Source organism: Equus caballus, chromosome 9 (genome assembly GCF_041296265.1).
Source record: "Equus caballus isolate H_3958 breed thoroughbred chromosome 9, TB-T2T, whole genome shotgun sequence".
NCBI classification, from domain to species: Eukaryota; Metazoa; Chordata; class Mammalia; order Perissodactyla; family Equidae; genus Equus; species Equus caballus.
The window spans coordinates 93,657,811-93,675,407 of NC_091692.1; the positions used below are offsets into that span (position 1 = coordinate 93,657,811).

At 47.9% G+C, this 17,597-nt stretch overlaps 1 protein-coding gene across 2 annotated transcripts in view; it reads right to left on the reverse strand.

The window, feature by feature from the left end:
• Positions 1 to 17,597, reverse strand: part of COL22A1 (collagen type XXII alpha 1 chain) — a 293,821-nt gene that overhangs the window by 262,391 nt on the left and 13,833 nt on the right. For both annotated transcript variants that reach the window (XM_005613300.4, XM_014728097.3), the window contains exons 2-3: positions 7,055 to 7,217; positions 3,169 to 3,735 (exon numbers count right to left, since the gene is read on the reverse strand). In XM_005613300.4, coding sequence (XP_005613357.1) covers positions 3,169 to 3,735; positions 7,055 to 7,172 — 685 coding nt within the window. In that variant the 5' untranslated portion in view covers positions 7,173 to 7,217. The remainder of the gene's footprint in view (positions 1 to 3,168; positions 3,736 to 7,054; positions 7,218 to 17,597) is intronic.

Sequence of the window (17,597 nt, forward strand, 5' to 3'; positions counted from 1 at the left end):
TCACACATCCTTTCTGTGCTCAGCCTGGGAGGCTGTCCACTGTGACTACATCACCTGGGCTCCTTTGTGGGCTGGTGTCAGGTGGGGTCAGGCTAATGGGAGGCACCAGCCAAGCCAGAGGGGAGGGAGGGCAGGGGTTTCTCTCTTGCTCCCTCCAGGCCCTAGTTGAGACAGTAGCTGTGTTCCTCCATGAGGTGACTCCAGCTCCTGTCAGGAAGCCCCCTCCCCACCCCCACAGGGCTCCTGTAACACTTCTATCCCTTCCATCAGCTGTCTTCTCCCCATACGAGTTCCAGGATGCCTCAGTCTCCCTCACTGACCTCACTCTTCTCTAAACAGAACCTTCATCAATGTCTCTTCAGTGGAAACTGTGCACTTCTGGGACCCTGAAACGTAAGTCTGCCAAAAACAGAGTTAATGCCAAGAAAGAAGAAGCTAGAAATGGGGAGACTGGAATGAGCATGAGGTTGCCTGACCTCCGACCTTCTCATCATGTGTGTCGTCAACATGCTTTGTTCTTTAAGCCAGTTAGAGTGGGGTTTTCCATTCCCTGTGATTGAAAGCAGTGTCCCCGATTCAGAGCCAAGGTCAATGATGGTGGAATCTTTGTTCTGGGGGCAAGTGGGATGAGGCCAGTGCACGGAGGCTGAAGGCCTGGATTCTGCCCCTAGCCCTGCCATTTTATTAATGGGAAGCAGGTTCCAGTGACTCAACCTCTCGTGGGGTCGTCCCTGCCTTTCCCAGAACCATCCCTGGGCACAGAAGTTCTTCGAAATCTAGATTCTGCCCTGCCAAGACTTAGAACCAGTCTGAACCAAGGCTGGCAGGATGGCTAAATGCCAGTGGGCAGGGTCCAGAAGTAGCCTTGCTTCCCAGGGCGCTGCATCAAGGCATTCTGGGATGACAGCTGGGTGCTTATTGACCCTAGGCCACTACATTGGATTTCTGCCTCTTGGCTGTGACCCCATGTCTGGCTCTTGTCAGCCCTGATTTCTGGTCAGCACACACCTAGATCAATTCTTAGCCCTAGCCTGCCTGGGCTGTCTCTCCTCCCTTACTCCTCTTTCCCAGCTTGGCCCCATCACCACCCTGGCCTCCTGCTGAGGACCCAGGAGGCCTTGCAGTGTGCTTTCCAGGATCTCACATTCTGAATGCTCTTATCTGCAAATGGAGATCGCCTTTATCTTACGAGGTTGTCAAGACGGTCAAACAAAGTCACTTGTGGGAAGTCCATGGCCAGGGCCTTGCATTCTATAGGGCACGTTACCTTCACTTAGCCCTCTGGGCATCGATTTTCTCATCTTTAAAATGGGCCTGGTCATCAATGCTCCATCTCTCTCCAACACTGTACTCTGAATTTCTCCAGCAGTCTTGTAGAGGGTCTTCCTTTTTCCCTGCTGTCCTGCCAGTATTCCACACTCACATGGACCCAACTATGTCATACTACTGCACAAAACCTTCCAGTGCCTCACCTCCGCACACAAGGTGCTCCTTTATCGAGACCCTGACATTGAGACAGCCACCAATCCCCATGGTCCTCCTTTACCCCGCCACATGGGCCCGTTATGGTTCATAGACTTTGTTGTACCATCCTTCAATGGTGGCCATCCTGTGCCGCCACCTCAGCCTGCAGCTCATGCTTGTCCTTCTAAATAGTCTAAGCACCACCTCCTCCAGGAAGCCCTCCTTCATTGTCAAGGTCACCATCCACCATAACCACAGCAGGACTCTGCCTATGAGACTCTGTGGCACCTTTATTAAAGTCACCCTCGCAGTATCACATTCCTTTTCATGTGTCTTTTTCGACAGCTAGGCTGTGAACACCCTGAGGTCAGGGGCTGTGTCTTATTCTTGTCTATAGACCCAGAAATCAACACAAGGCAGCACAAAAAGTAGATCTCGGTAAGTGTGAATAAATCAGTGGAGATGAAGTGAGGCAACACAGAGAAAAGAGTCACAGAGTGGTAAAGAAACCGAGGGCATCCAGTCTGGGACATGGTTTAGCTGCTTTCTCACCAGGCTGCAAGCCAAGCCATCCCTGGGACCAGGCCAAGCCACGCCTAGCTGCTCCCACCGCCAGCCCCTCCTCTACCGCCCCAGGCCCCCAGGCTTCCCTGCCCTGAGCGTGGTGTGACCCTCTGGGCTTCCTCTACCCAGCACAGCTCAGTCCCCCACAAAAGTCAGCAAGACGGAGGCTGAAACTCTGCTCCCAGCCCACTCCACCCCTACGCTGGCCCTGGAGGGGGAAGTTATCCAGCATTGATTGTGACCCAAAAAGGAAACGAAGACCGAGTGGAGCAGGCAGAGGCGGAAGCTGGAGACAAGCTGGTGCACAAGAAACCTGCTTCACCCTGCCTGTCCTGGGGAAGGGGCTGGCCTCAGAATGACCCCACTAGGGTCCTGGAGGTCAGCCTTCCGGGTCAGAGCCCCAGAGGCCAAAAGGTCTCAGTCAGCTGTCCATCCTCCCCTCCTTCCTCTCCCATCCCCCACCCCCTGCCACAGTCAACAGATTCCAGACAAATAAGTTTGAGACCTCGGGTTATCTCAGAGGGCACCAGGTCAATAGCCTTGGCCTCTGGGATAAGCCACGCCCAGTCATCTCTAAATGGCTGACTCAGGGTTGCCAGGTACAGTTCCGGAAGCCCGTCTGTGCCCATGTTCTTACACGATCTCTCATTGCAACCGCTCAGGAGAGGAAAAGGACCCTGTATCTTTCACTTCCAGTGCAGACGCTTAGCAAAGCCTTTGCAGGCACTGGCTGTGACCTCAACGGCCCTGGGAAGTAAGCAGATGTTTTCCCATTGCAGAAATGGAGACGCCATACTGAGACATTTACCCAGTCTCCAAAGTGCCTCAGGGCGGGTGGGGTTTACAGCCCAGCTCTCTTTCCTTTCTGCCTCTGCTGCCCTGGAAGGGGGAGGACTGAACTGACTCTGGGTGACGTGACGGGCACCTGCTGGATGTAGGTGCCACCAGCTTTCTTACATAACTGAGCCTAGAATGGTGGTCTCCAGCCCACCTCAGCCACCTGCTAATTGCGCGGCTCGAGCTTCCCTTGATCACGCCACATGGCTCCTCTCTGCTCAGGGAGACCCTGCTCTGGGTCACGGTCCCCACGCCCTTGGCAGGTGGCCAGAGCCCTGCGAGGGCAGCAAGCCACACACTCACTTTCACACAGGCGGCGCCTCAGCTTGCCCCGGATCTTGTCGATGGCATTGAAGTCAGACACGTGGAAGATGTGGGCCGACTTAGGCTCCGAGGCAATCTCCTCCAGCTCCTCCTTCAGCGCCTCCCCGACGCCCACGGCAAAGATGCGGATGCCTGCACGGTGGGCGGTGGCCGCAGCATCCAGGACCAGGTCCTGGCTGCGGCCATCAGTCAGGAGGATGGCCACCTGCTTGAAGGCGCGGTCCCCGGGGCGGCCGCCGGCCTGCGGGGAGAAGCTGTGACGGGTGATATACCGCAGAGCATCCCCTGTGTTGGTGTTGCCACCATGGTAGGCCAGGCGCCGCGCAGCCGCTTTGACTGCCTCCCGTGACCTGAAGTGGCCCAGCTCAAAGGCCGTCGTCGGCTGGTCACTGTAGCGTACGACCCCCACGCGGGTGTGGTCGGCGCCCACCTCGAAGGTGTCCACCAGGTTGGCCACCCACTGCTGGACCTTCTCAAAGTCCTCCTTGCCCACGCTGGAGGAGGTGTCCAAGAGGAAGACCAGGTCATAGTGGACAGTTTTGCAACCTGCAGAGGCGAGAGAAAGGGGACAAGCGGCAATGGGTTGTGGAAAGAGGGCACTGTCCTTGGGGCCTAGGAGTGTGGTCATTGGGGTCATAGGGACCTGCCTAAATCACCTGTCCACTCTGCCTCCTACTGGCTGGGGGCCTAACGTGGCTGCCTTAAAGCTCTGAACCTCAGCTTCCTAACTGTCACATAATGATAATGGTCCCCAAGGTTGCCATGAGGTTCAGTTGACAATATATAATCTTACATAAAACTGTTAACATTCATGGAACACCACTGTGCCAATTTCTTTAAATACTTTTATTTTGGTTACAAAGGGACTTCATTATTTTTCAAACCTACTACAAATAATGCATGTCCATTTCAGAAAAGGCAGAGAAAAAATGTTGTAAAGGCTCATATTCCCAGCCACAGCGAGATAACCACCGTTAACCCACAGTGTGTATACCTAATTATTTTCTATTTCCATACAGTTATTGATGGAAATGGGACTGTATCAGACACACTGATATATAAGCTGTTTTTCTCACATCCAGCAATAAGCTGGAAACCCATTTCCAGTGTGACAATGCCAGTTTCCATGGCTGCAGAGAGTCCATTGCATAGATGAACATAATTTATTTAGCCAGGGCACTATCATTAGAAATCATATAAAATACATTGCATTCATATATTTTAAATATACATTTTTAGAAATTCTCCAATGATTTATAAAAATATACTTATATTTTTATAAATATAAATTTTATATAAACTATACAGTGCTTTTGATGAAACAGAATACAGCACTATATAATTTAGTTCTGATCCACACGGCAACCCAGTGCCGAGAGCTTGCTCATCCCATTTCACAATGAGATAATAGGAGGAAAAGTGTTTTCTAAACTCCAAAATACTGCACACATATACACAGAAACTACCAAGAAGCCCTGGTCTGGACTCTTCCAGACTCTGGGGCTTGGTCAGCAGCTGACCTGGCCTCCGGGAATACCTGGCTCAAACATTTGGCTAGTAAAACAAAACAAAAACAAACAAACAAAAAACCCGTTTTGTTGAACTATCAGACTGGCAAAAGTCAGAAAGAGCATGGTAACCAGTGAGAACATGAGGGGAATGCCTGCCCGACAAGTGGCCGTGGGCTTCATCACATCCATTTTCAGGGTCCTAAAGCAGGGTATCTTTTGATGCACCCATTGCAAATTGAGTGATTTACCCAAAAAAACAAGCAGAGAAATAGAAGGGGGAAAAAAAAAGATGTATAATGAAACTCATGGCAGCATTGCTGAGCAAATTTCTGGAGACAACCGAGCTGATCACCATATGGAGCTACTTAAATAGTAACCATCCTGTGTTCATACAGCGGAAGCGGGGCCGCCCCAACAGTGTCCGTCGTAAAGGAATCCTGATTTACCAACATGATACACTGTCCAATACACTGTCAGGTATGAAGAGTTGTGTGTGTCTATGTGTGCGATTGTGTATGCGTGCATGAGGGAAACTAAGAAAGAAACACTGCTTCCTTCCGGCAGGCAGAACCACGAATGAATTGTACTATTTTGTATTTCTGATTTTATCTTTATAAGCAATCAATTACGTTCATGAAACCATAAAGCTTTATGTATTTAAACACATACACACACACACACACAGATACTTCCCCATCCTGCCCCGAGCCACTGCCACTCTTGAATTTTCCACTTCTACTTTCCCTCTAGTTTTTAAAATCCCAGCTACAGTCCGCCTGTCAGGCGCCGAGGGAAAGCCCTGGCTTCGCAGCTGGATCCCTGACAGGATTGGAGTTCCTGGGGTGTGCTGGTCCAGATGTGTGGACTCAGAGATAACTCACAGGGAGGTTTTCTCCCGGACACAAAAGGTCATCCTATCTTCTCTGTGACAATAATGTCCCAGCCTGTTCAGAATAATTGCTGCTATGGGCCAGGCAGGCCCAGGCCCGTGGCTGTAATCCTTAAGCAAATTTGTTTTAAGGCTGCAGAAGGTTCATTTGCTCAAGAGTCCTCACCAAAGGGCCCTCTGGAGCTCTGGGGACACTTTCTGTTGGAGACTCTGGGAAAGATTGGACTGTGGGCACAGGAGAGTTAAGTGGGATGTCTCAGGAAGGGCCCGGACCCTGGGGCCAGTGCCCTGGCTTCCAGCCTTGGCTCTGCCATAGGTGAGGGCTGTGTGACCCCTTGCAGGTGACCGCTTTCCTCTGGACCAGCATCTTCCACTCTATGAAATGAGGGCATGGAGGAGACAGTCCTCAGGCCTTCCATTCCTGAATTTGCTAATCCTGTGTGTCAGCTGTGCATGCGGGTCCTCTTGGTGGACACAGACATCTGCGCTCCTCACAGGCAGAGCAGGAGGCCCACAGAAATGGCTGTCTTGCCAGCTAGCCGGGCTTTGAGCGGCTCAGGCAAAGTAAAACACAGGAGAGAACTTTGTAAAAACCCTATGGAAATGCAAGTCTTCGAGGTGTTTTCTCGGCTTTGGGCTCGTCTTTACCTCAGTTCCTCACCTGCAAAATGGGGGAGGTGTTTTATGTCCAGGGATCTGGTGACGGGCGCCCTGCCTGCCACCATGTGGGCAGTCCCCGAACATCCTGTTCATTTGTGTGCTAAGGACCCCCGTGGGCAAGCTCTGTGACGGATGTTGTGAAAGGGACTGGCTCATGTTCCTGACCCCTTCTTCATGTCTCTGCACTGATGGTACCTTTCTCCCAGGAGGCCTTGAGGCAAGGGAGCAAACCATCTTGTCCCGTCTCACCCCTCCTGTCCCTAGGCCTCCTCTTCTCCAGCAAACTCTCCCACTTCCTCTGCCTACTGCAGAGGCACATTCTCCTCGCTGTCCTGGCCACCTCTTCTGGCTGGACTCCAGTGTGTCCACATCCCCTGGAATGGCCCCAAAGCTTTCACAGGATAGGACAAGACAACAGGGTCCTAACCTTCACCCACTGTCCCCTAAACCCTACAGGCGCTTGATAGAGACAAGCTTTCAACACGTTATGTGACTGACTCAAGATGTGTGTTCAGACAGCTCATTTTTCTCTCTGTCTCACACGCTCTCTTAAAACACTTTCACACATTCTTACAGAATCACACACACAATCAAATGCCCTTGCCCGGCAACTGATCATTATACACATTGGTTGGGAGACAGCTGACACCCACACTTGCTGGATGATCGGTGTGTGACCACTCTCTCTCACGCACAGTCAGTCACTAGCTCACTCACAGTCGTCACACACCCCACACTCACACACACGGACGTGCACAGAGACTATACTATGTCTTCAGCCTGGCACAGCCCACAGTGGCCCCACCTGCCCTCTGGGCCTGACAGCCACTGTCCCCACTCCATAGCAGCAGCATCCAGAGAAGGCAGGCCACAGTGTTCCCTCGGAGGCTGACCACAGCTCTCTTGTGCTTGGGGACAAGCATTTCTTGGCCAGGAAGAGACACCCTTTGGGTCTACCGGAGCATTTCCTGTGTGGAGAAAGACATGCCTTTAGAGAAGGGCCCTTGAGCAGAGAAGCCACAAGAAGCAACCCTCCGGCCCCACATGGGAGGGGTTCCCCCAGACCCAGCCTCCCGATTTGTCTTCATTCCTCAGACTCAACTCTTCTCACAGCCAACAGTGTGACCTTGTAAAGAGCACAGCCCAGAGATACCTCCCCCTTCACTGATTGCTCCATCTATCCTCCCATCCATCAGTTAGCAAATGCGCACTGAGGATCTGTCAGGCCTCATCAGCAATGGCCAGCTATGACCATACCTGTGGCACCAGCACCACTGTGTGGATCGGATTTTCTACTTTTGGACATTTAATAGTGTGTTTTATTTGTTTAATAATGTTATAAGAGGACATCTTTGTACCTAAGTCTTTGCCCATATTTAATTATTTTTTTAGGGCAGACTTGTAGAAAAATACTTAAGCATCATATGAGTTTGAAAAGTTCCTGACACGAATTGTCAAACTGCTTTCCAGTTTCTCTGCCTCCAGCCATGTGCGAGCAGGTAAGCCCCTCTCTCGGCATACCTGGCAGCATGGAAGACTGTCATTTCTCCCACCTTTGCCAATTCAATAGGAGAGACGTCGTTTCTTCCTTTCCATGCATTTCTTTGATCCATGATGCTTATTAGCTAAGTGTATTTGCCCTTCTGTATATTTTATTTTCATGTGGATGTCCATTTCAAAAATTATTCGTCATTGTTAAAGTCAAGATCCAGGAAAGGAAAAATAGTTTATAGATTTCACCACTGATTTATTCATTCAACAAATATTCACCAGTGGCCCTAATGTGCCAGGTGCAGAGGGCAGGCAGATGAATGACACCAAACCCATCTTTGAGGGCACTCACCGACACCTGGGAGACAGGTAAGAAGAAGGCCAGGGAAAGGCAGGATAAAATGAGCACTGGAGAGCGAGATACAGGGGGTTATGGGAGAATGGGGGCAAGGTCAGGCTTCCTGGACTAGCAACAGCCAAGCCAAGTTTGGAAGCTGAGTAGGCCTCAGCCAGAAAAAAGGCAAGCGATCACTTCAGGCAGAGGGAACAGCATCTGCAAAGTCCCAGAGGGGAGCAAGGGCACAGTACTGGGGAAGTTCCACATCAGAACAGGTGTGTGCACTCCTCTCCGGACAAGTGCACCAATTCTATACTCAGGTCCCTACCACCCTCAGGGCAAAGTGCACTCATCTTACCAGGGCACTAATGGCCACCTCTCAATGCACAGGGTCTAACAGCCCAAATGCCAAAACTCTGAGAGTCGTAGGAGGCAGCCACAGGAGCAAGAAGAAAGGCACTCTCCCAAAATGGTACATTTAGGGGCAGAGGCCAATGTCAGGGATCAGAAGGTACAGAGGGAGGAGGGACTCAGAATCTTAGCAAGTCAAGTGGGCTGCCCAACCCTCTCACCTTCAAAACTGTATGAAAGCCAGCACTTGTCTGTCTTGTTCATTCTGTTTCCCAGCATCTATAACAGTTTCTGGCACATAGTAGGCACTTAACAAATAAATATTAGATTTACTAATGAATTATAAATGGCCAGCATCTGCTGCTGTCATCTTATTATTTTAAAGTGGCTATGAGCCATTGATTAGAGGAACATAGACAATATCAAAGAGCTATGAAAGTAATTGAATAACTACCATGTATTATCTACCATATGCTAGGCACTTTCTGATTATTACATGAGCTCATGTGAGTCTTCAAGGCAGGCATCACCATTTCCATTTGGTGAAGGAGGGGAGTGAGGTGGAAAGAAGATCCGTATCTCTCCCCAGTTCACCCAGCTGGTCACAGGAAGGACTAAGTCTTGAACCAGCCTCTTCTGGGCACTGGACCACACTCTTTCCATGATCTCTATGGATATTTCAAATCCAAATATTAGCAACAACTGTTGAGCCATCATTTTTTCATGAAATAAGAAAAATGGTGAAAAGGGAGATAAAATGGTAACAGCCATAGTTGTTAAGTATTTTCTGGAGCTCAAGAAATTTGATAATTTTCCTCATTGCAGAAGCTGGGCTTCATCCAAGTCTCTCCAGGATTTTAGAGGAAATCTTGGTGCTTATCTTCCCAAATATCCACACAAAAAAGAGAAAACTACAGACCAATATCCCTTATGAATGTAGATGTAAAAATACTTAACAAAAAACTAGTAAACTGAATTAAGCAGCATATTAAAAGGATTAAATACCATGACCAAGTGGGATTTATTTCAGGAATGCAAGGGTGGTTCAATATACAAAAATCAATTAATGTAATACATGCATCCATAGAATGAAGAAGAAAAACACACATGGTGTTCCCAGTTGATACAGAAAATGCGTTCGACAAAATCCAACATTCTTTCATGATAAAAACACTCAAGAAACTAAGAAGATAAGGAAACTCAACACAATAAAGGCCATACACAAAAAGCCTACAGCTAACACCATACTCAGTGGTGAAAGACTGAAAGCTTTTCCATTAAGATCTGGAATAAAACAAGGATATTCTCTTTTGCCACTTCTATTCAACATAGTACTATGAGTCGTAGCCAGAGCAATTAGGCAAGAAAAACAAATAAAAGGCATCCAACTTGGAAAGGAAGAAGTAAAACAATGTCTTTTGTAGAAGACATGATCCTATACATAGAAAACTCTAAAGAATCCATAAAAAGTTGTTAGAATTAATAAACAAATTCAGCAAAGTTGCAGGATACAAAATCAACACTCAAAAATCTGCTGCATTTTTGTACACTGGCAGTGAACAATCCAAAAGGGAAATTAAGAAAATAATTCTATTTGCAATGGCACCAACAAAATAGCATAAAATACAGGAATAAATTTAACCAAGGAGGTACAAGACTTGTACACTGAAAACTACAAATCATTGCTGAAAGAAATCAAAGGAGATCTAAATAAATGGAAAGATATCTCTCACTATTGCTTAATAGTTACAGAGTTTCAGTCTGGGGTGACGAAAAAGTTCTAGAAATAGATAATGGTGATGGTTGCAAAACATGTGAATATAATTAATGCCACTGAATTGCACACTTCTAAATGGTTAAAATGGCAAAATTTATGTTATATGTCATCACACACACACAAAAAAGATGTTCACACCCCAATCTTTGTGAATATATTGTTACATGGCAAGGGAGAATTAAGGTTACAGGTGGAATTAAGGTTGCTAATCATCTGATCTTAAAATACAGACATTAACTGGGACTCTCTGGGTGGGCTCAGTGTGATCACAAGGGTCCTTACAAGTGAAAGAGGGAAGCTAAGTCAGAACCAGAGTGATGGCAGCCTGAGATAGACTTGATCAGCCATTGTTGGTTTTAAAGATGGAGGAAGAGATCACAAGCCAGGGAATGCAGTGATTTCTGGAAGCTGGAAAAGGTAAGAAAAGGTATTCTCCCCTAGAGACTCCAGAAGGAACACAGCCCTGCCAACCCCTTGACTTTAGCCCAGTGAGACCCATTTTGGACTTCTGACCTTAAGAATTTTAAGATGATAAACTTGAGTTGTTTTAAGCCCCTGTGTTTGTAGTATTTTGTCATAGCAGCAATGGGAAACTAAACGGTAATGAGAGATGAGAGGAAAGGAGGATCTGTGAGTGCCCAGGACGGATGCTAGAGTGTGGGCAATGGTCCCTCTCAACATTCTCTCGCCTCCCCACTTTCTCTCTGCCTGGCTTCTACAAGCGTTTGTTCAGGCCCTTTGCTATGGACCTTAATGTGCCCCCCAGATTCATATATTGAACCCCCAACCCCCAATGTAATGATGTTTGGAGGTGGGGCCTTTGGAAGGTACGTAAATTTAAAAGAGGTCATGATGACAGGCCCCCACGATGGGATTAGTGCCCTTCTAAGAAGAGAAAGAGACACCAGAGTTCTCTCTCTCTCTTTCCACCATGTGAAGACTTAGCAAGAAGGTGGCTGCCTACGAGCCGAGAAGTGGGCCCTCACTAGAACTGAATCTGCTGCCTCCTTAATCTCAGACTTTCCAGCCACGAGAATTGTGAAAAATAAATGTCTGTTGTTTAAGCCCCGCTATCGGTGGAGTTTTGTTATGGCAGCCTGAGCTGACTAAGACATCATCCTAGGTCACAGGAGGGTCACTCTGTCATGAGCCTGGGGCAGGCCAGGAGGGAGGAGACTGGGGAGTCTCCATCTTCTTTCCTAGGAAAGATTGTGAATCCTGAAACTTGGTGGGAAGAGAGCAAAGAGGATGGAGGTCCCAGGAGCTCCTCCCTCTACTGAAGGCAGACTGACTGGCCTGATTGAGAAACCAGGCAGCAGATTCTGTAATAGCCCATGAGCATCCCCCCACCTGGGCTGAGGACAGCCCGACTCCCAACATCCTGTGTGGCAGGACAGCACACTCAGCCCTCTCACATTTCCTTCATGCCCCGAGCGCCAGTAAGACAGATGCAGACTCCATCAGTTCTAGGGTACATGGTGGTAGAACTCGCCAGGTGGTTAGGAGCTGGGCTCTCAAATCAGAGTGCCTGGTGGTACAAATCCCCATGATCACTAGCTCCTGATCTCAAGGGGTGACCTCATCTCTCTGTCTGTCAGTTTCCTCATTTGTGGAGCAGAAATAATAACAGATCCTACCTTATGGCAGCTGTCGCAGAGGACTGTTGTAGAGATTAAATAATAAAGTTACACGCAAAGCCCTTAGCCTGATGCCTCAACCACTCTTAAGGCCACATTGCTGATGTGAGCCAGAGCTGGGACTCCAACCCAGACCCATTTCCTACGCCCATCCACCGTTCACAGGGTCCCGACACCTGGGGTAAAGCCTGGTGTTGGTGGAGAGCCTCCACACTGTGGACACTGCACACCTCCATCTTTACAACCCCACGGGTGGGCACCAACATCTCCCCTTTACAGGCAAGCAAGCTGAGGGTGAGAAACAGGGAGACACCCCAGCACACCCCACTGACAAAGGGAAGACCTGCACGTGAAACTCCATCCATGGGGCTCAGAAACAACCCCTCCTTGATTCTAAGATCCCCCGGGGGAGTCTATGCCGATCACTAACCCTCTCACAGGCTTGGGCTATTTACCTGATCTGGGGCCCAGGGAATATTTGTTGAGTGGAAAATCCACAGTCCTGATTTTTGGTTCCCTCGAGGAAGGGCCAGGGAAAACGCTTACAGTACGTGCACTGCAAGCCAGGCGCCTTTACCAACGCCCTCCCAGAGGCCACCGCAAACTGACAAGTCAGCTCTGCTACCCACCCCTTATGGATGATGAGCCTGGATCAGAGGCCCAGACAACTTCCCCAGGCCCACATGCTAGTAAAGACAGAGCTGGACTCAGCCTCAGGCCTGAATGATGCCAAAGCCTGCACTCTTTCCAGCCGTCAACGTGAATCAGGAGCCATTCTAAGGGTTTCACACATAATAACTCACATAATCTGAACAGCAGGGATCATGACCCCCATGTCACAGCGTGAGAAACTGAGGCACAGAGGGCTTAGTCATCTTCCCAGGACTCCACACTAGGAGCCAGGATTCAGTCCCAGGCAATCACAGGCCCATGCTTGTAATCATGTGGCAATGTGGCTTCTCCCAGGATGTTGGAATCTGGCTGGAGCAACTCTTATTTCTTAAGCACAAAACAATGTGGGAAACCAGCAAAGGATATAGTCAAAAAACAAGCTATGTGGGGGCGGCCCAGTGGTGCAGCGGTTAAGTTCCCACGTTCCACTTCGGCCGCCCGGGGTTCACCAGTTCAGATCCCGGGTGTGGACATGGCACCACTTGTCAAGCCATGCTGTGGCAGGTGTCTCACATATAAAGTAGAGGAAGATGGGCACGGATGTTAGCTCAGGGCCAGTCTTCCTTAGGAAAAACAGGATTGGTGGCAGATGTTAGCTCAGGGTTAATATTCCTCAAAAAAAAAAATTTAAAAACCAAGCTATGTGCCACCCAGTCCACAGGAAAGGGGAGGTTAGGAGCGTCGAGAAGGGGAACACATGCATGGGGGGAAACTTTGCAATGATAGACCTGAGGGAAGAGAATGACCTTTTTTGCCTGTCGGTGTGATAGATTCCATTAATTGACTTTCAAACATTGAACCAGCCTTACATCCCTGGGATAAATCCCACTTGGCTGTGGTGTATAATTCTCTTTACATACATCTTCGTGTTCAATTAGCTAATATTTTGTTGAGGATTTTTGCATCTATATTCATGAGGGATTTTGGTCTGTTGTTTTTTTCTTGGAATGTCTTTGGTTTTGGGATTAGGGTAATGCTGGTTTCATGGAATGAGTTCGGAAACGTTCCCCGTGCTTCTGTCTTCTGGAAGAGACTATAGGGGAGAGAATGGCTTTCCACCCAGGAATAAATGGAATGTTCTTAACAAATGGTCCACCGAGCAAGGCAGGCCTGGTATGGAATCCTAGCTTTACTCCTTAGCAGTATGAATGAGCATTTCACCTGCATAAAATGAGGATGATCTCTACTCCACTGGGGGTGCTGTGAAGATTACATGAAATAATTTCTGCAAAGCCTACAGCCCTGGTCCTAGTACAGACTAGGTGTGTAGGGAACATCCCCCCATCTCCCAGTCCACCTCAGGTTACAGCCTCGGCAAGCATGGGTACCATCATTCTCTCTCTCTCTCACTAGGCCCTGAGCCCTTTCCAGGGCTTGGCTAATAAGCTGGCACGATACAGGCCACACCCTGTCCCTAGGAGGCAGGGCTCTGCCATTAGTCTCCAAAAGTCCAGCAATTAATTTACTGAGCTGAGTTCCTGCCACAAGCCGGCCCATCGCCATAGTAACCAGCATTCCCTATTCAGGGACCCACAGGAGGGGGAAGAAAGACATTGAGCAGAAAGCAATTTAGAGAGAGAAAATGAGATTTGGCACATCGCTAGGGCAGCCTGGGCAGAGTGTGAGCTCTGATTTAGAGGGATAGCCGCTGCCCACTGTGGGTGGGGGTTGGGTAGAATGAGGCACCACTGATGTGTTGCTGGGGTGACGGGCGATGCTCTGGGAGGAATCTGGTGGAGACATAAAAGCATGGTGTGGCTGTGTCCAGACCACTGAGCTGGGTCCCTCTCTCACAGGCCTGGCTCTGAGCCTCAGGTGCATGCCTGCCAAGCTCTCTATGATGCAAACTGCACTTACTGGTTAGAGAGGGGAAGAGGGAGCTGGGGGCTTCTGTCTCTGCAGAAGCCCAAGAGCCCAACTACCTGGGAAGTGCTGGGGAGCCTGCATCCTGGATTCAGACTCGGCTCTGTGTGACTTGGGGCAAGTCCTCTTCAGTCAACAAATACATATTGAGTATCTTGTGTATGCCAGGCCTGTCCTAGCACGGACTTCTCTGGGGCAGCCAATGATGAAGCTCCTTAATCAGAATCCCGTGTTCAAATTCCAATTCCGCCTCTTACTAGCTGTGCAAACAAGCAGAAGTCACTTAACCTCTCTAGACCTCAGCCCTTTCACATATAAAGTGAGGATAATAATATCTATCTCACAGACCATTAGGAGAATTAAATGTCACTACATGTCAAAAGCTTAGAACAACATCTGACCAGATACTATTTTCATTTTTCCAATCCTTTGTTTCATCATCTATAAAATGGGGACAATATCCCCTACTTCAAAGATCCATAGAGGAGATGACATGAGGCAATGGGTGTGATAATCTTTTATAAAGTAAAAGGTTGACCAACATTGCCATAATCAATATCAAGGGGAGACTTGTCAGTCTGAACTACTAAGAGAACTCAGCTGATGCTGATGGCATAGGGGTACTGGGGGTTTATTGGTTTATTTTCTAATTCAGTCATGACCTAAATGCATGTTAGGCACTTACTAAGTGCCAGGCATAGAGGATAGGACACTTTGTCCAAAGAGATTGCAGCCTAATGGTGGACACAGACAAGCAAGCAGATGCTTATGTTTCCACGTGGTCAGTACTCTGATAGAGGGAAGGACAAGTGCCTGACTCAGGCCTGGGAGGTCAGGGAAGGCTTCCTGGAGGAGATGACGTCTGAGCTGAGCTTGGAAAGATGGGTGGGGAGTAGGCAGGAGGACGAGTGTTGCCTTCACCAAAAATAGCCTGCCTCCCTTAGAGCATCATTCCTGGGATGAGCACAAAGTACCGTACTCTGGAGGAGGGGATGAAAGGAATGGGAAAAATTAGGCTGCAGCAGAAGGTAGGGATTGTGGAGAGGAAGGCACTCAAGTTTGAGGAAAGAGCAATAATAAAGGCAGTCTAGAGACTGGTGTGGTGACCCAGGGAAAGGGGTCAGACTTTGCTTGGAGACCTTGTTGAACCAGTGGATGTTCTCAAGCATGGGAGTGGCATCTACCAGTGTGATTTAGAAAACTCTGTTCAGAAGGATGGATGGAGTAGAGTGATCAATGATGAGGTTAGTGCAACATCAGAAAAGAGATGCAGATGACCTCCCCTAGGACAGCTGCAGGCCAAGCGGTCCAGGTAAAGATTCCATGATACCAAGTGGCCAGCAGGGCAAGGAGAGATAGAGGGAGAAGGGAGGGTGGAAGGAAGCCCAGAATTCCAGTTTGAACATCTGGGAGCCAGTCCCTGAGGGCGGCGGGGATGATGAGTTCCGGCTGGCATACTTAGTGAGTTTGAGGCACATGGAAGACAGCCAAGTGAAGAAGTCCCAAGAAAGACAGACATTTGAATCTAGAGCTCGGAAGAGAAACTGGGGCTGGAAATACTCCTTGGACATGTCAGAGGGAGTAGAAGTCAGAGCTCTGAGGGTACCAGTGTGCTGGCGAGAGTCAGAGCAGAGAGAGAACCCAATTGTCCCATATAAGTGTCGGCTTCACTTTCATTGCTACCCTTAGTAATAGAAGCAGACATGCTATAGCACTTCTCCATCTTTGGTTTTCTTTCACAGATCCAATATTTTCCCTGTGACTTTTACAGTGGAGAGTTCTGTGTGTTATACTTTTAACTAAGTAAGGAAAAAACTTCAAGAGACTGGAAAGACAAGACACAGAGTAGGAGAAAATATTTGCAAAGCACACATGTGATAAAGAAACTGTTATCCAAAATATACAAAGGACTCTTAAAACTCAGCAATAACAGAATGAACAACCTGACTTAAAAAATGGGCCAATGATCTTAACGGACACATCACCAAAGAAGATATACAGATGGCCAGTAAGCATATGAAAAGATGCTTCATGTCATATGTCATCAGGGAACTGTAAATTAAAACAATGAGATACCACTACACACCTATTACAATGGCCAAAACCCAGAACAGTGACAAGACCAAATGCTGGCAAGGATGTGGAGCAACTGGAACTTTCATCCATTGCTGGCGGGAATGCAGAATGGTAGAACCACTTTGGAAGACAATGTGGTGGTTTCTTACAAAATTAAACATACTCTTAACCATATAATCCAGCAATCACATTCGTTGGTATTTACCCAAAGGAACTGAAAACTTACATCCACACAAAAACCTGCACATGAATGTTTATAGCAGCTTTATTCATAACTGCCAAAACTTGGATGCAACCAGGATGTCCTTCAGGAGGTGAATGGATAAATAAACTGTGGTACATCCAGACAATGGAATATTATTCAGTGCTAAAAAGAAATGAGCTATCAAGCCATGGAAAAAACATGGAGGAATCTTAAATACATATTTCTAAGTGAAAGAAGCCAATCTGAAAAGGCTACATACTGTATGACTCAAACTTTATGACATTCTGGAAAAGGCAAAACTATGGAGACAGTAAAAAGTTCAGTGGTTGACAGGGGTTGGTTGGAGTGAGGGGGAGGAATGAACAGGCAGAGAAAAGAGGATTTTTGGGGCAGTGAAAATGCTCTGTATGATACTATAATGGTGGATACATGCCATTAGACATGTTCCACATCCATAGAATGTACATCACCAAGAGTGAACCCTAACATAAACTGTGGACTTTGGGTGATAATGGTGTGTCAATACAGGTCTATTCATTGTAACAAATGTACTATTCTAGTGGGAGACGTTGATAATGGGGGAGGCTCTGTATATATATAGGGCAGGAGATACATGGGAATATCTGTACATTCAGTGCAATTTTGCTGTGAACCTAAAACTACTTTTAAAAAAAGTCTTAAAAAATAAACAGAAAGTCAAGCACAATTAAAAGTCTACCATAGGGAGATATGTGGGGGATGCAAAATGGTACAGCCACTTTGGATGTCAGTTTGGTAGTTTCTTATAAACTAAACATACTCTTACCATATGATCCAGCAATTACGCTCCTTGGTATTTACTCAAAGGAAGTGAAAATACGTCCACACTGAAACCAGCACATGGATGTTCACACCAGCTTTATTCATAACTGCCAAAACTTGGAAGCAGCCAAGCTCTCC